This window comes from Globicephala melas, chromosome 5 (genome assembly GCF_963455315.2).
Source record: "Globicephala melas chromosome 5, mGloMel1.2, whole genome shotgun sequence".
Taxonomy (NCBI): domain Eukaryota; kingdom Metazoa; phylum Chordata; class Mammalia; order Artiodactyla; family Delphinidae; genus Globicephala; species Globicephala melas.
In genome coordinates this window covers 37,693,250-37,716,575 of record NC_083318.1, presented here as the reverse complement: position 1 = coordinate 37,716,575, position 23,326 = coordinate 37,693,250, and the positions used below count along the sequence as shown (strand labels likewise).

The window sequence follows — 23,326 nt, the reverse complement described above, 5'->3', positions numbered from 1 at the left end:
AAAATTTTAGTGTGCCACTTTCTCAATGTTATTTTTCTAAATAATTTGTCATTTTGATTCCATATTGGGAACAATTAATTAGAATAATGTTTTCAATTCCCAAACAGATGTGACTTTGTTCTTGTCACTCACTGCCAGTTTATTTTGTTGTGTAAAGAGAAAGTAATCCATAAATTCCTCCCTTGGGGAACACGTTAAGGTTACTCTGGCCAGTTTGCAGTCCCCTTTTAGAAGTATCCCATGTTTGCTCAAGGACGGTAGCTTTTTCTTGGCACATTGTAACACAGAGAATTGGTAATACAAAATGACTATGATGTCATCACAACAATTATTGTTAATCTACAAAATGCTAAGGAAAAATTTCACACGAGATTAAAAAGAGGTGAGAAAATGTGATTCTATCATAGACAAATGAACTCCAAAGGGCAGGGCACACAGCAGCCCAGTTGCAGCTGCAGCATCGAGTCACGGGCATGCGGGTTCTGGTGCCAGACTGCCTGGGTCTGCCTTCCAGCCCCACCACCACGCGCTGTGGGACATTGAGTAAAGTTTCTGAACCTCTCTTAGCCGTTTCCTTACTTATCAATGAGATTACAACGGCATCTCTCTCATGGAGGTTTCTTGTAAGGCTTGAAGAAGGAAACAGATGTCAAGCATTCGGAACAGTACCTGGAGCTGGTGGTAAATAGATGTCAGCCAATATCTCATTTAATTCATGTAGCAGCCCTTGGAAATAAATATTATTACTTTCTATGTTAGAGATTAAAGGTTCAGGCTCAGAGAGGTTTAATAATTACCCCAAATGGCTACAGCAAGAAGGCAGTGGAGCCTGGTTGGAGCCTGAGCTTCCTGGCTTTGAAGCCATGACCTCTGTGGTGTAGGACGTGCAGAGCGGGACTTGCAGATGGAGAGCACAGGGAGGCATCCCCAAAGTTTAGAGTCCTGGCACAGGAAGTCAGGCAGGCCAGTCCTCTTCGGTCTCATATGTTTCTCATGTGGCCCCAGCCCCTGAGCTCGTGAGAACACTTCTTTTCCGTGAGCTTTTCATCTTGAACTCTGTCCTTCGTTCAAGCCCAGGAAGAAAAATCCATTTGATTTTTATAAAAATATAAGACACGTATTCATCCACGTTAAAGTGGATCCAGACAGCCCAACACCACTTTCACCTGGTGAGAATCTTCTTTATTTCTCCAGTGACTTAGAAATCACATCTTTTCCCTTTGAAATGAAGGCTCTCATTTGGGGCACGCCTCAGATGTTTTCTACAGCCGGAGAAAACATGCTGGTGGGTCGGGAGCAGCCACACGATGACTCTCCTTTGATGGAAAATAGGAAAAAAACAAAAAAATTAGAGGGGCTTCCCTGGTGGCGCAGTGGTTGGGAGTCCGCCTGCCGATGTGGGGGACCTGGATTCATGCCCCGGTCCGGGAAGATCCCACATGCCGCGGAGCGGCTGGGCCCGTGAGCCATGGCCGCTGAGCCTGCGCGTCCGGAGCCTGTGCTCCGCAACGGGAGAGGCCACAACAGTGAGAGGCCCGCGTACCGCAAAAAACCCAAAACAAAACAAAAAAATTAGAGACTGTCCCCTCCGCATCCTTGCTGCCACTTCAGAGGTCCTCACAGGGTGATGTCCAATCTCCTTCAGACGACCTTCTGAGCTCTGAATTTTCTCTTTTAGGTAATTCAGCCTTTCTAATGGGGCAGTGTGAGTCCTGTTAGCTCCCTGTGTCGGCTATAATTGAGTCTTCCTCTCCAACAGTAGGAAAAAGAATTCTTTTCTGTGTGGGAAGGGCTCTGGCATCTATCAAGTGTTAGAGCTCATGTCTGAAAATTGCAATTTTTAAGGTTGATTTAGTGACCACTTCCAGCTGTAGTCAGAGGGCTGCCGTGCAGATATCCTTAAAGTGTGATCTGTGCCCCCCACCGATTCCTGCTGAATCTGAAACTCTGGGGGTGCGACTTAGCAATCTGTGTCTTAAGAGGCTCCCCCACCGGGGAATCTGATGCCTACTCAGTTTTGAGAACTCCAGGGAGAGTGATTCAGAGCGAGGACCCTGGGACCAATGCCTGGGGTAGGATCCTGGCTCTACTACCTACTAGCTATGTGGCTTTAGACACAGCTAACCTCTGTGCATCTTTGTTAGTAAAATGGCAATAAGTGTGCACAGCTCACTGAGTTCTTGTGAGAATTAGATGCAACGATACACTTACAGTTCTTACGACTCACTCCCTAAATATTAGCTCCATTTGGCTTCACTCCATATAAGGCATATGCTGGACCCCTCACCGCCTCACCTCTTTCCTGTGAACCATCAGAGTTAGCTGTTCCCACCTCAATCTTCCTCAAATGACAATCCTCTCTTAAGAGACTTGCTTTGCTCTGCTACGGAGTCAAGTGCTCATCCACGTGATGATCTTTCCCAAGCACAGAGGTCAGAGGTCTCAGTTCTTTGTATCATCATAGATCTGGCAGTGGGGTCTGTGACACTGAGATGCTCCCTAGGTGTGGAGGGAATGCACAAACTTTCCCTGACCTTGGAATGATGAAGAAAACCCCAATTCATGAATTTTCTAATGTTGTTTTGCTCCTGAGAGCACAGGCGAAGCCCCGTGCTCATCAGCTGTGATGTGTGTGGGCAGGCATAAGGCCACCGAGTGCTGTGCTGTGGCTCTGGGCTGTCCCCTCTCCTGACCTCGAGCTCCTCATTCCTAAAAGGAGGGGCCTATATGGAGTCCCTCCAAGGCTCCTGTCTGCTCTAGCTGCTGTGTGATGGCTAATGCCGTGGGTGGCGCGTGCCCCTGGGCTGGGGATGCTTCAGCTCGGCCCGTATCTCAGTTTGCAGGCAAGGAAGGTTGAAGGGATACAAAGGTACATTTAATTGATCTTGAAGTCATGCCATCTGGAATTTTAAAGACAGTCTCTGAAGCTTGCCTGAACTTTGCCGTCCTGTCTTTGAGACAGCTTCAGGGGAAAACGGTTAACCCAGCTGCCCTCTGAGTAGGTGACCTGGCGTGGGTGTTGGAAAGAGAGAGTTTCCTGAGCCCCAAGAAGGAAGAGATGGGTGGCTCTGGAGGTTTGCTTGGTCCTAAGTGTGCTGCCCTGTGACTCACATGGCCCCAGCAGCCAGACTTGTATGCCTCAGAGGGAAACCTTGAAGGCAGAACAGTTCAGCAAATGTCAGGCAGAGAGCAGGGTCATTGCATCCTCAGACCTGGGCCCTGAGCTCCAAAAGGTCACATTTGCTGTGGGCCTCTTCCACACGTTAACTCATGGAATCCATGCAACCACCCTATGGATTAGGTACCGTCGCTATCATCCCCATTTCACAGATGAGGACACTGAGGCAGAGAGAGATTTACAAATGTGCTCAAAGTCACACAGGTAGCGAGCTGCAAAGCTGGGGTTTGAATGCAGGGCGCTAGAATCCCTGCTGTTTTGGCCTTGGCCTTTCTCGGGCAGAACCCAGCTCAATAGAAGTGCTTATGACAAAATGCTCCCTGCCCACAGCCAGGTCTTACTGTCTGTGGTCCAGTATAACACGTTCTCTTCACACAAATGCTTCTGAACAGCAAAGGTACACCCTTATCACCTCCAGAAGTTTGGCCGTTTTATCATCATCCCCATCTCATGAGGCTGTTGGGAAGACAAGATGGATCTAAAATGCCTTGTGATCTACATATTGCTGGACAGGTGTCCAAAGAGATTACATCACCTGCAGCCTCCAGCGCTCTTTGTGCAATGGCTCATTCTCCCTGGGGGCACTGTCATCATTAGACCCATTTCTCAGATGAGGAGAGCAAGTCTCAGGGATATTCAGTGCCTGATTCTGGGCTGCATGGCTGCAGAGGAGGACGGTACCCTCAGCCCCTGGCCCCCCAGCCCAGCCCCATCCAGTGCACCCTGTAGCGGCCACTCTCTCTTGGAAATAGGTCCTGAGCCACCTCATGCAGGCCCCTCACCACCCTGGCATGGGGGGAACCTTACAGGTAAGATCTGAAGTGATGCCAGGAGGCTGAGCCTCCAAGATGGCAGCTCAATCCCATCCTGATCTTTGATTTGCCCGACTGTCTAGTGCAAGTCACTCAGTGCCTCTGAGCCCCAGTCCCCCCATTTGGAGACCAGGGGGGCAGGGATGATCCTTCATTCACACAGCAAAGGAGGAGATGAAAGGGTGGAGCAGGAGACCTAGAATTTGCAAGCAGTGCAAATCCACATCATCTCACTTAAATTTCATCTCAACCTGGGAAATAGGTTCTGTCATCAACCCATTTTACAGGTTGGAAAATGGAGACTCAGGGGAAACCTTGCCCAGAGCTATCTGGCCAGTGATCTTGGACATGATTTAAACTTGGGGAGGCATTACGAATGTGTTATCGTATGTGAGACCCTCAAGCACACTGCTCAGTCCTTCCCTTCATCTCTGTGAGGACAGGTGTGTCCAATTCACCTGTCATCCTTGGAGCACGTACCCTTTACCCAGAAGACTGGCAGAAGATGTTATTGAATACATGGGTAAAAACTCCAGCCCCATTTCCGAAGGAGCTGTCCTGTTTCAGGAACCGTGCTGAGCTCTTCACTGTCTGATGTGATCCCCACAACACACAACAATCCTCTAGGACCTGACTGCTATTATTATACCCGTTTTGCAGATGAGCAAACCGAGTCCCACAGGAAGTTGGAGAACTTGCCCATGGCCACCCACTAGCCAGGGAGTCTGGCCCAGACCCTTGCTCATATCGCCCTGTACGTCTGTAACCAAAGCAGTGCAGCCCAGGACTCTCACTTGACAGGGAGCTACTGCCCAAGACCCGAGCACAAAGTCTGGGGCACTCCGTGGCGCTTCGCCCAGATCCAGACTGTGGTCGGGTGCCCTCTAGTGTCTGCAGCCTGCAGGAGCCCAGGCCCCCATTTGGACTTTGTCTATTGGTGATGTATACATTCATTCAACAGACATTTATTGAGCACCTACTGTGTGCCTGGCACTGTTCTAGGCTCTATACAGCAGTGAACAAAACAGACAAGGACCTCTGACCTCACGAACCTTGCATTTTGGTGGAGGACATAGATCAGAGGCAGATACATATTTGAAGTCTGTCAGTAATGAATGCTGTGAAGCAGAACAAAGCAGGAAGGAGGGAGAGGGTGGCGAGGGAGGCTATTTTAGACAGGTTCTAGGCAGGCAGGGTCGGGGGGAGAGGCCTCTGGGGCTGAGATGCATGTGAAGCATGGGAGCAGCAGCAGAGGCGGATTGCTGGGGGAAGAGTCCTAGCGCTTTCCCAGAGATGCCTCTCCGGTAACCCTCACCCAACCTGGCTTCTTCCCACCCCCTGCTGGTCCTGTACATCTCCCACCAAGTCTCCAACTGATGCAGCGCCTCTCCCTCCCCCACCACTGCCCCTAAATTCAGGCTCTCCTCACTTCTCCGCTGGACCACTCCAGGAGACTTGCACCTGTAATTTCTACCTCATATAACCATATAATTTTGACTAACTCAAATCAACCAGTATTTATTGAGGAGACACAATGCACCAGACCTCACAGAGATGAGACAGGCAAAGTCCCTGCCTGCAAGGAACTCGCTACTTGAAGGGCAGATGGAAAGGACCACAGACAGTGGCGTTCCGTGCAGAAAGCCCAAGGGTGGATAGATCACCAGAGCAGCCCTAAGGCAGCAGGGGACGCCCAGGGAAGCCTTTCTGGAGAGGGTAGTATCCACCTTAAGGATAAGGGGACAATTAGGTAGCCAGGTGGTAGGGAAGGGAGACACCATTCCAGGTAGAGCAAATGGCCAGTAGAAAAACAAAAATAAAAATAAGAAGATTGAGAGAGAGCTAGGCACATTTGGAAGCAGAGTGGCTCGATAAGAGTGCCACAGATTGAATGAATGACAACATGAATGAGTTAAGGCACTGAGATATTAGCATTGCTTTAAAAATCCAGCCCCATATCCTTGGTGTGCAGAGAATGGAGGGTACTCAGAGGCAGAGGGGATGGGAGCATGCACATAGGTGCAGCCTAGCTTCTTATAGATGCGGAAGCAGCACCCGAGGGGGAGGGGTGCCATGCTTGTTCATTGGTGGGTTCAGCAAAGAGCCGCCAGGGGTGTCCGTGTCCAGGGAAGGGGCACCAGATAGCTGACAGAGACTCCAAGGGGAACAGACCACCCAAGGAGCAGGGACAGTGGCTGATGAAATTAGATGGAGCCCCGGATTGTGGGTAAGCTGGCCTTTAACTCCTAGACTTCCCGCTCATGTCTGAAAGATGGGTTTCGTACACTCATCCCAGACACGAAGTCACAGGCTCAGCGTAGCAGATCTAATCGCAGACACACTCTTCAATTAGGATGGGCAACTTGTGTTGGCTCAGGACCACAGCAAAGGGAAAAAAGAAGCAACATCTCTTGGCTCCCAGCCACGTACCAGGCCCACGCTAGGATATCACAGCTGTCAACCTCACAGCAACCCTGCAAAATAAGTGTTAATTACTCTTCTCATGCGATTCCAGAGAGGACAAGTAATTTGCTTAAGGCCCCAGAGCTAGTAAGTAGAAGAACCAGAACTGAACTTGGGTCTAATTCTGAAGCTGAGTGGGGCTGTGAAAGGCCCAAGGTTATGGCCCAAATTTGTGACCCAAAGTCTTGGAGCTCATTGGTAACTAGGCTGGTACCTGACCCCTGGCAGTCACACCTTCCATATCCCCAGAATCCAGGTCATCCATTGGAAAGTCCAAATCACAGGCCGTCCTTGTGCTTCTGTGAGCCTCAGAACAAACCACATTTTTTTTTTTTTTTTTTTGTGGTACGCGGGCCTCTCACTGCTGCGGCCTCTCCCGTTGCGGAGCACAGGCTCCGGACGCACAGACTCAGCGGCCATGGCTCACGGGCCCAGCCGCTCCGCGGCATGTGGGATCTTCCCAGACCGGGGCACGAACCTGTGTCCCCTGCATCGGCAGGCGGACTCTCAACTACTGCGCCACCAGGGAAGCCCCAAACCACATTTCTTTGTCTTCCTTTCTTGAGCTCCATTTGGAGGACAACTGATCTGATCACAGATGAGCCACAATGAGGATTTGTAGCAGGAGGTGACAGACGAAGCCCTGGTATGACTGGATCTGAACAATGAGACCCAGAAACCAGGATGATTCAGCTAGAACACAGGAGCCTGACGAAGCGGTTCATAATGAGCTTCAAGTTCAGGCAGCATTATTTAGAAAAGAATGCTGGTTACCTAATTCCCTCGGGAAAGAGAACAGTGATCTCTATAAACGTATTGTCAGAGAAATTGGACTGCTCAGGTTAAGAGCACAGAGCTGGGTACCACACTGCCTGGGGTGGGTGGACCACTCTGCCATTTATAAGACGCATGACTATGAATGCATTCATTACTTAACTTCTTGGTGCCTTTGTTTTCTCATCTGTCAACTGGGAATGAAGGCAGGGGTGTTGTGAGGGTGAAATCGAGTTACTCTGTATGAAGCACTCAGCAAATTCCACGTGCTCAGTGTCAGCCTGTCACTGTAGGTTGGCTTGGGGAGGCACTCTGCAGGTCAACAACCTTTAAACATTGCATGGATTTCTCTCTCTAAAATGAGGAAGGGACAAAGTTGATTTCATGGAAAATTTTGCTGCAGGACTTTTAACCCCTCTCTCCACCTCTCCAGCCTCGGTTTCCTTATCTGTAAAATGGGAATAATAGCTACTGACCTTACTTTCCCATATGATTGCTCGAGAACCAAGCGAAGCAGAAGGCACTCAAACCCTTTGAAAAGCAGAAACATGTTGTAGGAAGCGGGTAGGGAGCTGGCGTTTCTTGAAAGGTGACCCTGCGCAGGTCACTTCACTCACGTGTGGCACTTGGGACAACTTTCTGAGAGGTGAGTGTTACGCCCTGGGAGGGTAATTTCAGTATTATTTCGAAGACAGGAAAATGCGAGGGTAATCATACAGCGATGTTCTTGAGGTGTCTTTTGTTGTTGAAGTCAGAGTCAGACCATGAATACGTACAGTAAGTCCCCTACCTACGAACGAGTTCCATTCCGAGAGCGTGTTCATAAGTCCAATTTGTTCATAAGTCCAACAAAGTTAGCCTAGGGACCCAACTAACACAATTGGCTACACTGTACCAGCTATATCACCGCTGATTTTACGCTTGCTTCCAGACATCCTGGGCTTGAAATAAAGATACTGTACTACTGTACTCTATACAGTACTGGACAGTAAAGTACACAGAAGCACAACCACTTGTAGAGGATGCACACAGGTGACAATGTACACCAGACACGGGAACTAACTTACGTGATAGGACATGCAAACACATGTTCGCATCTTTGGAAGTTCGCAACTTGAAGGTTCGTATGTAGGGGACTTACTGTACCTGAATCAGCAATTCTAGAACAACACGTTTGCTGCAATGACCTGAGCATCTTAGCGTCTGGATTGTACCCTGTGGGGTCAGGTTGTGTTGACTTCTGCAAGATCTGGAGTGGAGATGGTGAGAGACTGACCCATCCTAAGGTGGTGTAGTGTGGTGCAGACACAGCTGGGGACATGGTCCCCACCCCAGGGCTCTGTTAGCTGCAGCCAGCAGGGTCCCCCCTCTGGAAGATGGTTGTGGGGACATCGAGGTCATGGGTTCCATGGACTTTCATTGACCGGTGCTGTGAGACCCAGCTTGTGACAAGTAACAAGCAAGGTGCATTCAACCCTTTTACAGAGCATCCCTTCGGAAGGTGACTGTTTCTCCCTCGCTGAATGGCTGATGCACGGACCTGCCCCTCACCCTGGTGGAATCCGTTTTGGTAACCGCGTGAGCCACTGGAGCTGAGCTCGAGTGATCTCTGATGAGTTCTGTACAGAACTTTCTACAGAGGAGCAGGATTGGTTCAGCCTAATATCATCTGCATATAAATTCACTATTTAGCTAGCAGCTGCCGCGAGGGAAGGTGATGGGTATTGCCTCGCACTGAGAACCACGTGGTATCAGGAATAATGTCACAAAAAGAGCCCCGTGCACAGTTCAGAAGGGCCACGCTCTTATTCAACTCTGTCCCCCAATTTCTCACGTGAGCTTGCCTCAGCTACTTAACCTTTGTGGGTCTCATTTTTCTCTTCTACAGACTGCAAATTATAATCATACCTCATAGGGGGCTATTATTGATGCTACTTTAGCCCTTTAATAGGATACCATGTAGGGAAGTTTTATATGTGGTGTGCGTGTGTGTGTGTGTGTGTGTGTGTGTGTGTGTATTTAGTACTTTAAAAGCAGGGGTGTGTGTTATTTCAGGGGTCTCTATCTTACCTGCAGCATTGCTTACCTATGCCATTCATCTTACTCAACACGTATTCAGTCAAGAAGCATTTACTGAACACCTGCCAAGTGCCAGGCATTGGGAAGAAACATAAAAGAACATGGCAGGGGGCGGCCCTGAGAAGCTCAGTCTGGTCGGAGAGACATACGCATAAAGAAATACGTGCTGTACAGGTAACAAGTGTTTTCACGGGATTCTGTACCAGCAAGAGATGTCATCCAGAGGAGGAAATGCCGAAACTGTGAGGATACGTAGATGTTCTGTGGATGAGGGCAGGCGTTCCTGGGAGAGGAAGCAGCAGGTGCAAAGGCACAGCATCATGAAGTCAGCTTGTTAGGCTCAGGGGCGCCCTCGGGTTGGCAGGACCAGAGCAGAGGGCTCCTCTGTCTAGCCAGTGGCAAGGCTGGAATCCTGGAAGGGTGGTCATAAAACAGGGCTTTGTATTCCAGGTGAAGAGATTTGAACTTGATCGTGAGGGCAGTAGGGAACTGCTGAACGTTTTAGACAGAGAAGTAGCTTAGAACGTCAGATTCACATTTTAGAAGGATCACTCTGAGGCTGTGAGCGGAAAGCAAAGAATGCAGTAGGATTTCGGGACAGTTAAGATGCCGTTGTCAGAATCCAGGCAAAACGTTGTAAGAAACTCCCCTAAGGCAAATGCTAGCAAGGTAGAAAAGGAGGAGATGCACAAGACAGAGATTTCAGAAACAGAGCCAATAGGATTATATGCAGATAGGCAGCAGATCGGATGGCGGTGGGAGGCCTGTGAGATAAAGGCAGGAATGGAGGTGATGTCGGGTTTCTTACTTGAATTTCTGGACAGGTGGTGATAGCCCCAACTGTGGTCCAGGGACAGGCATGCGTGGGCTGGGAGGTGGGGGACACCATGCAGCGATTATGGAACCCAAGGGTTATCAGTGGAGCTGTCCCCTAGGCAACCGGAAATGTGAGTTAGGGGCCCCAGTGAGAGGTGTGGCCCGGATGTAGAGGTTGAGAGTCATGGCCCCATACATGTGTCTTAGGTTGGGTTCCCCAGGGAAGAGACACTGAGATGGAGATCTGTGAGCAGGAAGTTGATTGGGGAGTGTTCTCAGATCAACCCCTGTCAGGCAGTAAAGGAAGCAGGACTCAGCAGAGGGAGAGGGCGAGCTGCCCTCAGTCGCCACAGAGGTCTCAGCCCGCAGGGAGCTTTGGACCTGGGAGGACCCGTCAGAGACGCACCACTTTCAGGCAGGGGAGGAGAGGCCTTTGTGCCTCCACATCAGCCAGCCGCTGGGTGAACCTTGCTGCTAAGGAGGCGTGAGTTGCCTTGTGGAGGAAGCATCCTTCAAGGGCATGCGTGTGAGGGAGGGCGGGGACCCCCCTGCTCTCGCGTAGCCAACAACACTCCTGGCAGCTGGGGGATGAGCCCCTCAGTTCTGCGCCACACACCACTGTCTGCCGCAGGTGGAGGTGAGGCCCTAGGTTCTCAACTGGTTGCCACTGGAGCCACCTGGACAGCTTGAACAGCCCAGCGCCCAGGCCACACCCCCAGGCCCATTAACCCCAGATCTCCAAGTGTGGGAGACCATGGGCATCAGTAGTTTTCAAAATCCCCCAGGTGATTCCAACGTGCAGCCACGTCTAAGAACCACTGCCCTGGGGGAAGTGATGGAGATGAACAGAAAAGAGGGCTGGGCTCAGACCCCTGGGAAGGTGCTCAAAGAAACTGGAGAAGAACCAGGTGAGAGGTGTCCTGGAAGGTAACAGGCAGTGGATTCCAGAAAGAAGTGCTCCCCTGCAGCAGGAACCCATGTGGCACCATGCCTGAGGGAGAGGGTGACCCAGCTGCTCTAAAATACACCTGGGATTTGGCTTTCATTGGGCATTGTAAGGTGGCAGACACAGAGACACTGCCTTTGAAAGAAGAGTTGATTATTCACAGTCCCCTTGTGAAGGTGCACACCACCCCATGCAGGGCCACACGAGGAAGCACCAGGGTGTGTCAGGAGGCAGAAGGAGAGAGGACAGGGCGCGGCCCAGAGCCTTTATTGTGGCTTCTGTGGGAAGGAATGGGCGAGGCAAGCTTGGGAAAGCTCAGGATGACATAGTTTGAATAATTTCAGGTGGTCCCAGGGCTACAGAGGCTGTCTCTACTTGTCTGGTACCTGGCCCTGGGGCGATTTAGGGCAGGGGGCATATTGACTTGGTGTGTCAGAGTTAAACAGAGGAAGTGGTTGGTGTGGGCTCTGGATTGGTTGGTTTGTATGTTAAAGGCATGCTCCCAGGCAAGTTGTTTGCTAGGAATTAGCTAGCCTGGGAGGGGGAGTCTCTCCAGGATCAGTAAGGCTCCAAGATATCCAATCATCATAAAACACAGGAAGTAAAAAGCAAGGTTAATAACCAGCCCCGAGGGCCCTCAGTTTGGAGGTCAGAGTGGGCTGGATTTCAGCCTCAACTCACCCCCTGGGGGCACTGGGCACAACTTTCACAGTACACAGTAGCCTTGACCTTGGATTCCTTGGGGCTGCAGAGGAGATGACTCTTTAGAAGAGAGAGAGAACGAGATGCAAACTCCCAGGTCAGGGAAACTGCGGTGGGAGGGGGCTTGATCCCAGGGATGGAACTCTCCAGAATTCCTGTGAAAATGCTCACAAGGAAGGAATATCAGCTATAAACGTCCTGCCAGCCCCAGGGAGCTGACCTAGTTCTTTACCTCTTCCATCGTTGTGGGGAGGGGGGTGGTCAGACGCTGGGTAGAAGCTGGGGGAGGGCAGGGGGAGGAAGAAAAATGAACATCAAACATCTACCTCCCACGCCCACCTCTTTCCACTGCAGACTCCAGCTCGATGCAAGCTTGGACTGGCAGGGGGAGGGGGGTGGAAAATTCATCATTCAGTCAGGTTGATTTTGAAACTGTGACTCTGGGAACCATCTAAGATCCCTGAGGTGGGGTGGGGAAGGGCACCCTCAGTGATTACATTTTGAATGAATGTAGGAGACAAAAACCAAGGTTGTGATTCGAAGACACCATGAACTCTATGTTTTTAAACTTTGTTGCAGTTACATTTGTAAAGTACCCAGCATGGAGCTTGACACTTGGAGAGCTGGATGAATGTTAGCCTTGAGTCTAATGAATGAGATCTTAAATATGAAGACATATAAAGAAAAATAGCCCATTTCATCCCTCTAATAGCCTTGTGAGGGAGATCTCCTTCCTCCCCTTCTCACCTCCAGTAGCATGGAGCTCGGCGGCCTTGGGAGCCTGTCCTGGCAGTGACAGGAGTGGCCACCAGCATCACCTTCCCGGCTCCACTTGACTGGGGGGCGATGGCACGATGTGATGTCCTTAAATTAGAACCTGACTTGGGATAAAATCAATGATTCCGACTCTACTTAAAAGTTTTTGCTATCTCATCATGGTCCAGGAGGGTTTTATGTATGGAAAGGCCTGAGGTCATCTATAGCTTGGGGGAAATAGGACCTAGAAGTCTACTTTAAAAAAGGGAGCCTTGCAGATGAAAGAGGAAGATACCTGAGTTATCGCAAGACCCACTCACCTTACCTGAGAGAGAGTGAAAATCATCTCGGCAGACAAGACTCCATTTTTCTTCCCTCGTAAATAAAATAAGCAAGTGTGAGGGCTCTGACCTCATGCTTTACTGAACACCACAGGCTCTAACTGGCACCACAGGGACTCATCTGAGAGTCACTCTCCGTAGCACTTAGCGGTCCCATGTTAGGTGGGTCATACTGTTACCAAAAGTGGGGTCTGGCTGCTCGCCGCTCAAAAGCCAATAAAGAGGCAAGTTGGTGGAAAGGAAAGTTTGCTTTATTTCAGCTGACGGCAACCGGGGGTTGGCGGGGGGAGGGCGGACTCCTGTCCAAAAGCTGACTCACCGCCCCCCTCCACAATCAGGGGGCAAGAGCTCTTATAGGTGGAGGAAGGGGGCACATGCAGAAGCAGCACAGTCAGCTCCGACAGTCGTCTTGAAATTGGTCACATGGTCTGACCAGCATCATCTTGACTGTTTTACTACAGTTAATCTTCAGTTCCAGGGCTGGTTTGTTCCCATTTCTTTGAGTCCAGTTCTTGGAATTGTGGCAATTTATGTCATGGCTACAGTCTGGTCATCATGTAGTTAACTTCTTCCACCTGGTGAGGGTTTTAGTATCTATAAGACAGCTCACAGGATATGGCTCAGAGTATTATTTATAGCCCTTGAATAGAAACTAAAGGGCCCTGACTATGCTTAATGACTAACCTATTATTATTTAGTCCTGTTGGACAGGTTTCCTTTGTTTCTGCATTTTCTCACTTCTCTGATTAAACTTATTCTTTGGCTAAAGTTTTTCCACAGACAAAAGGCAGGTGGAGAACATAGTGCTGGGTCAAGGACCATAGGGTCCTTCTCCATTTCAATACATGATTTTTTAAAACATGCCTTTTTGTTTGAATAGCTCCTGAGAAAGAAATGCAGGGCTTCCCTGGTGGCGCAGTGGTTGGGAGTCCGCCTGCCGATGCAGGGGACAGGGGTTCGTGCCCCGGTCCGCGGAGCGGCTGGGCCCATGAGCCATGGCCGCTGAGCCTGCGCGTCCGGAGCCTGTGCTCTGCAACGGGAGAGGCCACAACAGTGAGAGGCCCGCGTACCGCAAAAAAAAAAAAAAAAGAAAGAAAGAAAGAAATGCAAATGGCAGGGCTCTTTGCAACAGCGATGGTATGTAAGAAGCCCCTTCCCACGCTCCTGTGTTTCTCCAGTAGGTATTTATTGAACAACTATTATGTGCCAGGCATGTTCTCTGCCCTCAGGCAGCAAGAAGTCTAAACTGTAATGGGAAATGCTGAGACCTCGGCTCGGTGCTAGGACCAGGTACCCAGGAGCATCTTTGAGGACCACTGGAGGCTGATGGAAGAGGTCAGATCCCCTGGGTCTGGTGGCTTCATGGTCCCTCCTTGGTCACTGAGGCACCTGTGACCAGGCTTCATGGATCAGAACTCAGGTTCTGGGGTCTGAGACCTGGCGTTCAGTCGGGGCTCTGTGACCAAATTGGGGCCCTGATGAGTCATTTAACCTCTCTATGCTGTGGTGACTATTTCTGTAAACTGGGCATCCTCATGGGCTCCATCTCGGTGGACAGCTGTGAAGATGCAAAGAGATAGTCTATGTGATGAACTTTTCACGGTGTTTGGTAGTAAAAACTGCTCTTTCCTGTGGAATGCTAGTGTGTGGATTCCTAGGCCGAACACTTTATACATCTATTAAATCATTTAAACCCCCCCACAATGACCATTGTATAGACATAAGCATTATCCTCATTTTACAGATGAGAAAACTGAGGCATGAGCAGTTAGGTCACTTTCCCAAGGCCACAGAGAGTGGGAGAGAGGCAGCATTCAAATCCAGACAGCCTGCTCAGGATCTGTGCCCAGGCTGCAGGTCACTGCTCATAAGTGTTCACGATAGTTATTACGTCGTTGGCAGATCAGACGTATTCATTCATTGTTATAAATGCTTAGATAAAGCACTTGGTGCAGCCATCCATAGAAGCGAGGCATTGTGGCTATTTGTATTATTATTTGGGTGGGTCGCATGGCATAATATGGCTGAAACAGTCTACTTAAAATGATCAACGACCCACATACCCACTCGTACTTTTCGTGGTAGAAGATGGGCAATGATTACTCCTAAATACAACATCTCTCCCTATGACTGCCTAACGTTTCTGGGAAACCTCTAAACACTCACTGGAAAGAGCCAAGTTCACGTACTCCGCTGTTGGCTAAGCTCGGGGCCTCGGGAGTAAGCTGTTGCCCGAGCTCCACTCCAAACATTCCCGCTGTTCTTCCTCCCCGGTCCAGACACCATCAGCACCCCAAGCTGGGGCTCACCCACCCTGGGGTCAGTAGCATCAGTTTTTCTCCAGAGATGGAGCCCAGATCACAGCTCCCAAAGTGATCACCGTTAGGAAAGATTGCATTTAAGACGCTGTGGATCACAGGCTGTACTGGGCTTCTCAGTAATACTGGGAATCCATTCAATGTACTCACAGACTGCATGATTCCAGAAATACTGAATTGTAGATTCGGGGAAATAGGGGGTGTCCATCTCAGTTCAAAGGCTCCTGGTTGTTCTCAGAGCCAGGTCCAAGTGCCAGGGAATAGCAGCAAAGCCACCCATGACCCAGCCTCCACCCAAGCTCCCACGTCTCCAGCACCCCCTGGTCCTACATTTCCTCTACAGTTGTTGTTCCCAATGATCCTGGGTGGATCATGCCTCGGCACATCCGTACTTGGTGTTCCTATTCCAAGAGTACCCTTCCAGCTCCCCTCCTCCTTCCACCCCGTGGCAGCTCCAAGGCTGCCACCTCTGGGAGGGGCCTCTCTAATTTGATGCTGTGGGAAAAGCTTGGGCTTGATTCCCACCTGTGCAGTTGCTGGCTGGAGGCCTCGGCACAGATATTACATTGTGTCCACATCTCTCCCGTGCAAATAGCACCAGCTGCTGGAAGGTCAAAAGACACAATCATGTGATGAGCTCACACCATGCCTGGCACATAGTAGGAGCTTAATTGGGTTGCTCCCCTTGTCTTTTTCCCCCAGCTTTCTGATTTTGCTCTTACTGAGACAGTAGCCAAACTCTAAGAGAAAACAAAATAAACACACACACAAAAAAAAGATGTAGTGAAAATTCTACTTATATGTATGTCATTTTTTTATTCCATGATTCTTTTTAAAAATTAAGATATAACTCACATACCATAAAATTCATCATTTAAAAGTGGTTTTTAGTATATTTGCAAAGTTGTGCAACCATCACTTCTTTCTAATTCTAGAATATTTTCATTACCCCTGTTGATGAAAAATTAATCAGTCGATCTAAGAAATGGAAAATTTTATTCGAGCCAAATTTGAGGATTATAACCCAGGAAGAGCACCTCAGAAAGCTCCAAGAACTGTTGCACCTGTTAGAAATGAAGGCAGAGTTATATAAGTTTTTTGAGACAGAGGGGTGTACATTAAATGACGTATTATTGACCATTTACACAATCCAGATCCAAGTGTCATCGTGGCCCCTTCCAAGGTCGAGAAGGAATGTTATCTTTAAGGAGCTGTCTTGTTGATGCAAGGAGACTGTTCCTCTTTATGGCTGAGCAGGTATTGCTGCTGATGGGGGAGGTTTGGTGGATGCATAATGCAGATACACAGTGCACAGTAGAGGGCAGAGGAGCCAAAGGGCAGGCACAATTTTTTATTTAAAATTTTTCTTGTCTTGCCATAAAATATGAATTTTATTTCACACCCCAAAAGGTAACCCCACACCCGTCAGCATTCCCTCTCCGCTCCCAGCCCCTCAGGGCCACTTGCCTGATACGCAGCAAAGCCAGTGTACTGCACCGGGTTGTGGTGAAGGAAAGTACAGCATTTATTGCAGGGCACCAAGCAAGGACAACAGGCACTTCCTGCTCAAAAGACCCGAACTCCCAGATGGCTTTCAGGGAAGGGTTTTTAAAGACATTGTGAGGGAGGGGGTCGCAGGGTGCCCGATCAGCTTGTATGCAATTCTCTGATTGGCTGATGGTGAGGCAACAGGATGATGGTTCAGGAATCTAGATGTCGGTCTTCTGGCTCCAACCAGCCTGGGGGTCTATCAGTTGATGGTCACTCTGGGGTCTGCCTGCTGATGGTCAGCAGTTTCCGTCTAGTGGTGAAACCGTGTACCTCAGATTGGGACTTGAACCCACGGTCTTTTAATTGAGATCACGCACCTGGCCTCAGGACTTAAGCTCAGGTTCTTGATGTTTCATTGCAGACGGAATTCAGTGAGAGACAAAGTGATCTGTAAGAAGTGGATTTATTTAGAGAGAAGCACACTCCACAGACAGAATGTGGGCCATCTCAGAAGGCGGGAAGCCTCAAAATATGGCATGGTTAGTTTTTATGGACTGGGTAATTTCATAGGCTAATGACTGGGAGGATTATTCCAACTATTTTAGGGGAAGGGGCGGGGCTTTCCAGGAACTGGGCCACCGCCCACTTTTTGGCCTTTTATGGTTGGCCTCAGAACTGTCATGGCGTCATGGGTGTGTCATTTAGCAAGCTAATGTATTACAATGAGTGTATAATGAGGCTTAAGGTACACCGGAAGTTGCATCTTCCGCCATCTTGGACCTAGTTGGTTCTAACTAGTTTTTGTCATATCCTATGGTGGCAGGAAACCACGTATCTTGTAAACAGTGGGGGGTCCATGGGCAGACAAAGAAAAGCAGGAAGCTCCAGACTGACAGGAAACCACACCTTTGGGGTGATAAGTGTCCTGGAAGCAGACAAAGAAAGATGAGGCAATTCGGGAATCTCTTGTGTCCAAATGTAACCTGTTGTTCATTATACTCTCATTACAATAAAATTAGCCTTGCAGATAAGTACCCATCATGCACCGACACCGTGACACTTCTGATCTAAGCTAAATAAGGACAAACACCCCTCCTCCCCTTGGGAAGATGGAGCTGGGATGAAAATCAAGGAATACAACCCCCAAACTCCTCCTTCCCCAGGGAATATTCTACGCCTTCATTTGTATACCCTGGCTTGCCAAAGAAGCCCAGCACAGCAGCTCATCTGTCTGCCCCTCTCTGAGAGCGTATTGTTGCTTAAATAAATTCTCACGTTACTTTCTTAACTTCCCTGCCTTGTCTCCGAATTCTTCTGCAACGAGACAAGAACCTTAAATTCACCGGGAACGAGGGCATCTGAACCTTCTCCCTGTGCGAAGCCTTTCTAGGTCTGGATGTGTCTTCTTTTCTCCTTGTACTTTCTTAGGAAATGAAACATTCAAGAATTCCACAGCGAGAACTTTGGGTTTTTTTCCTCTTTCTCCCCATCAGAACTGCTGTCTATTGATGTTCTCTCCTTTCAGAGAAACAATGAGAGTTTATTTGTAAACCTGGGTTTTAAAAAAAAATCAGGAAGAATGCTGCCTTAATCAGCATAATAATATGGGCCCCCCCGTGCAGCATTTAAGCTACCTAATAGGCGAACGGTGCTGCTTGAAGGGACTCAAAATGCCTCTTGAATGGTGGGTGGTGGGTGTTGCCTGCTTGCCTTTCACAGCCGGTGGGAAGTGACAAGTTCCCCCACCTCAGGGGCGAGCTGTGCCCAAAGGCCCACCCTCACTTCCCTGGGGACGTGGAAAAGCTCCAGCTGCCCTTCACTGACAGGAGCAAGATGGGTCGGATATCCTGAGCCTCGGAGGCGTCTGGGTGGTACCACCCGCATGGTAGTAGTTTCCTCTGTGTACCTACTGGGTGCCAGGCCTCACAGTGAAGGCATCATCTGATCCCACTCTCACGCCTGCCTGAGGGGTGCCTGTGGCTGTCCCCATTCCCCAGGTGAGGAGAAGGGGATTCCAAGGGGCCGTGAGGATGTTTCCAAGGCCACACAGCCAGGAAACAGCTGAGCCGCTTCAGGCCAGACTTGATGCCCCAGGGCCTCTGAGTTGGCCAGCTCTTGGCTTCCCCAAACTGCACCTTCTCGGAGTCACCCTTCAGGTAACCGCCCGTCAGGTGGCTCTGAGGATTCACCAACCCCCTGCATGGAGATACCAAACACGTGGGCCTGGTGCTAAACTGTTCCCAGAAGGGGGACCCTTTCCAGGGCCCGAAAGTGGACTCTTGTCTGATACTCGGAAATGAATTGTCCAAGGAGACACACGTGCTGACAAAGCAAAAGACTTTATTGGGAAGGGGCGCCCGGGCAGAGAGCAGCAGGGTAAGGGAGCCCAGGAGAACTGCTCTGCCACCTGTGTTGCAGTCTCAGGGTTTAGGGCAATGGGGTTGGTTTCCGGGTTGTCTCTGGCCAATCACCATCTTGCTTGTGCCCATACTTGGTCTGACTCAGGGTCCTTCCTGGCGGAGTGTGCATCTCTCAGCCAAGATGGATTACAGCGTGAGGGTTTCTGGAAGGTTGACAGGACTTATTATGGGCTGGCATCTCCTCCCTCCTTTTGGCCCCTCCCGAATTCGCCCATTTAGTTTTAAGACCTCCTGTGTGAGACAACTCATGCAAGCGGTCATTATCATGCTTGGCCAAGGCGGGCGGTTTCAGTCAATGGTTCCCTAACAAAACCAGTGTCCAATCGCTCCCCAGCCTTTGTTCCTGGGGCTCACACTGTGCAGAGGGACCCTGTGCAGACAGCAGAAGCTGCCTGGCCCAGGGGCCTAGCCCCCAAATAATGACTGAAATCCTCATCATTCACCAGCCCCCTCTTCTCCCTTCAGGAGAGCACCTGGCCGTACCTGTTTGGGGTGATGGCTGTCCCCGTCTTGGTCCAGCTGGTGAGCCTGCCCTTTCTCCCTGAGAGCCCACGCTACCTGATCTTTGAGAAGCACGACCAGGCTGGAGCTGAGAAAGGTAGGAGCCACTTTGTCTGGTCCATGTGGCTCTGGCCTCTTCACAGGGGTCAGCGCTGCAGGGCATGCTGGGTGCCCTAGGACACCCTATCCTGTTTCATCTCCCCAACAGCCTGCTATGGGTGGCCCAGAGTGGGGACACAGATCAAAGTGTCAACTGAAAAAAATGCACAGCATGAGAGTTGTGAGTTAAGTTTTATTTGGGGCAAAATGAGGACTATAGCCTGGGAGACAGCACCTCAGACAGCTCTGAGAGACCGCCCGAAGAGGTGTGGGAGTGTCAGTATATGATTTCAGTGAAAGGGGTACGTACAGTCAAGCACACATTTTGGCAGAAGGCTGCTGCTGGTCACGAGCAGATGTCACCATTAATGATTTTAGTGCTTTTCTAGATGTGAGGATATGCAAGAAATTTCAGCTCATAAAATCTTCTCCTGAAAATATCTCTCTGAAGCCCTGTTCTACCAGTTTTTCCCAGAGCACAGAGCGCCTCATTCCTGATCCTTGCCCGGAACTCCTTTCAGGGGCTGTTGAAGGTCAGCGACTGCAGTGGCTAGTGACTTAATCCTTGTAGAACCAGATAGCAAGTGACAATTTTACGGTTAGCAACAGGGAGCCTGGAAAAGCCAGGACAGAGTAGGATAAGGCCCAGGTCTGCTCACCTCTGCTCAGTGTCTCTCCGTGGTCACCTCTCGGGTTGTCCCAACCCCAGAGATGCTGCATCTTTCTTAGTGGTTTAAGTCTATCCCGGCCCTCCCTCTGCTCCTCTCGTCCTCACTGATCAGATTTCCCATCTTAACATTCACATGCAAGGAAAGGGAACATACAAGCACAGAATGAGCCCTCACATCACACCAGCGTGGGGCCTCTGCAACAAGACCCACTGGACCATTCCCATTAGCCCTGCAAGGGAACAGAAATATACCCATTTTACAGGAGGGAAGCTTGAGGCCCACGTGGGGCTTGGCAGTCATCTTGTGTAGCTTTCTGGGCCAGATTCAAAGTAGAGCTTTCAGAATCAGAGACATTTCTCCAGCCCGGAAAAGGCAAAATCATTTTGCCTGGAGACAGACAATGTAGAATGAACAATAGCATACCCATTCTTTTAGTTTTATAAAACAAGACTTGGTCGGCAGCACCGAGGTTCAGCATGAGGGCTGGGAATAACTAGTGCTGCCTTCACATCCCAGCTCTGCAGTCTGACCTTTACCAATTCTTTTCACCGTTCTGATTCTCAGAATCCTCATCTGTAAAAAGGAAATGATATAAGCCTCCCCCATGGGCTTGTTGTAAGGATTAAATTAGATGATATCTATATCTATATGGTCCACAGTATTACCTGCTGTCATTATTACTGAGGACTCTGTCCAGTTTCTTATTATCCATATCCTGTCCTCTAATCTAAATTTCCCAAATGTCCACATCCAAGAAAAAACTGAGAATTACATGTAGTCCTTAGCTCACTATAATTTGTGCCACATCTTTTAAAATCCAAAGAACCTAAGTATTTTCTGAATTGATGTGTCATAATGAAATATTAATAATTGCCTACGTCTGTCCAGCAGTTTGTAGTTCAGATCTATTTCCTCATTTACGACATTTCTATAACATGAAATCAGAGAACATTATCATTACTTTCATTTTTTGGATGAAGAAACAGAGGCTTACAGGGGTGAAATGACTTGTCCAGGGCTGTGGTTATATCGTTTCTGGTTTCTAGAGGCCTTTAAAAATTGATGGAAAGGACAGATCTTTCTTCGGTAGACGCCCAAATACACAAAATTTGTGGAGCCTCGTGGTGGGGATGGGACTTGAGCCCCCTCCCCCAGAAGCCCACAGGGGACCCTGGTTAATAGCTCTTCCCCCATCTCACAGCCAGTAAGTGACAAAAGAAGGACTGGAACCCAGGGGTGATTTCCCTCCCACCACCCTCACGCACAGAGGGACACAAGTGGGTAGTGGTCTACGGGGCTTCCCATGAGGCCCTTGGGGAGGCAACCTATCCAAAAGTCAGGCTTCAGGGAAGAAGGCTGATGGTCAGATGGTTGGAGGCTCTGGAGTAAAACGAAGGCAGCTGAGAAGGAGCCAATGGGATCTGATTTCCAAAAGCAGCTAGGTTATAGGTTGTTAGAAGACAGCAATTCCTCCAGCTTGATCTCCTGGCATGTGAGGATGCCCATCTGGCTCCACTGGGGAGGAAATCCTGGGAAACGCTCCAATTAAGTACAGTCAGAATGGGCAGTGCATCCAAATGCCAGACAGCACAGAAGGTTTAAAAGATTTATTTCATAGCACAACAGGGAGTGAGAGAGAAGGCCAGTTGTAAAAAATGATAAATATTACATGTACGCTTTATAAAAAGAACAAAGATGTTGGCCTTAGGTTGAAATAGAACATTGAAACCTGCATCTATACTAATAAAAGTGCTAAGTTCACTCCAGGCATTCAGCAAACAATGGATATTTGCTGTGCTGGGTGCTCTGCCAGGTGGTGGGGAGAGGAGAGTATAAGGTGGTCTTCCAGCCTTCCAGGAGGTGAAGGGGGCATCTAGTTACGGGAGGCAGACACACTCCTCAATGCTCATCTGCATTGAGAACATTTCATTCTAAGCATTTCACATTTGTTAGATTGTTAAACCCTCACAACAACCATGGAAAGTAGATCGCATTATTATTTCCATTTTAAGACAAAAACGAAACAAAACTGAGGACAAGATAACTTAACCAAAGACACAAAGCTAGCAAATGGCAGTGCTGGGATTTGCACTCTGAAAGTCTTGCTCTGGAACCTATGAGCATAAATAAAACACACTCTATTACCTACCACCTTGTTTGGCACCATGGGAGATACACCTTGCCCAGTCTGTTGGTAATTTGGTAGAAAGGACCCTGTAGCAGTTAGCTATTACCATAATAATGCTGCATAACAAACCACCTCGGAACTCACTGGCTGAAGACAATGGCAGTTACTCTGTTAATCTTGATAGGGCTTGCCCTTGCAACTCTTCTTGTCTCAGCAGAAGCTCTCTCACATATCTGGTGGTCAGCCAGCTGATCCAGGATGGCTCAGCTCTGTTCCATGTACCTCATCCTCCAGCAGGCTTAGCTCAGGCATATTCTCACAGCAAGCACAGAGGTTCCAGAGAGGAAGCGAAAAACACAAGCAGTTTTTCAAGCTTTGAATCAGCTAAAATACTATTGGACAAAGTCACATGATCAAGCCCCAGAGTCAGAGAGGGAGGGGCTACACAATTACGGCGCAAAGGACATACATGTAGAGAAGCAATGAATGGAGGCCATCAATGCATACAGTCCATACCACACTCCCCTTTCCGGCTTTTCCATCCTCCCCACCCCCAGTTCAGAGTGGCAAGGGGTTAAGTTCCAGCCCTGAGTCTGATTTCTTTGTGCCCTCTTGCCAGTTGAGGAGAAGTCCCCAGCACCTAAAAATGGGGGAAAGAGCCCAAACTTCCACTGTGAGAAACGGTGTTTATTTAATTGAATAGAAATGAAATATGAGCATAGGGAATGTGATAGGGCAGTGCTTCAGACACTGGAGTCAGGGAAGTCGCATCTATCAGGACCTTTTGGGTTATAGGAGACAGAAACTCAAAACAGCATAAGCAGGCTTCCC

At 49.2% G+C, this 23,326-nt stretch overlaps 1 protein-coding gene across 1 annotated transcript in view; it reads left to right on the top strand.

Annotated features, from left to right (window-relative positions):
- Positions 1-23,326, top strand: part of SLC2A9 (solute carrier family 2 member 9) — a 183,937-nt gene that overhangs the window by 57,539 nt on the left and 103,072 nt on the right. Inside the window, exon 6 of the mRNA XM_030863845.2 lies at positions 19,562-19,694. Within this exon, the coding sequence (XP_030719705.2) occupies positions 19,562-19,694 (133 nt within the window). The remainder of the gene's footprint in view (positions 1-19,561; positions 19,695-23,326) is intronic.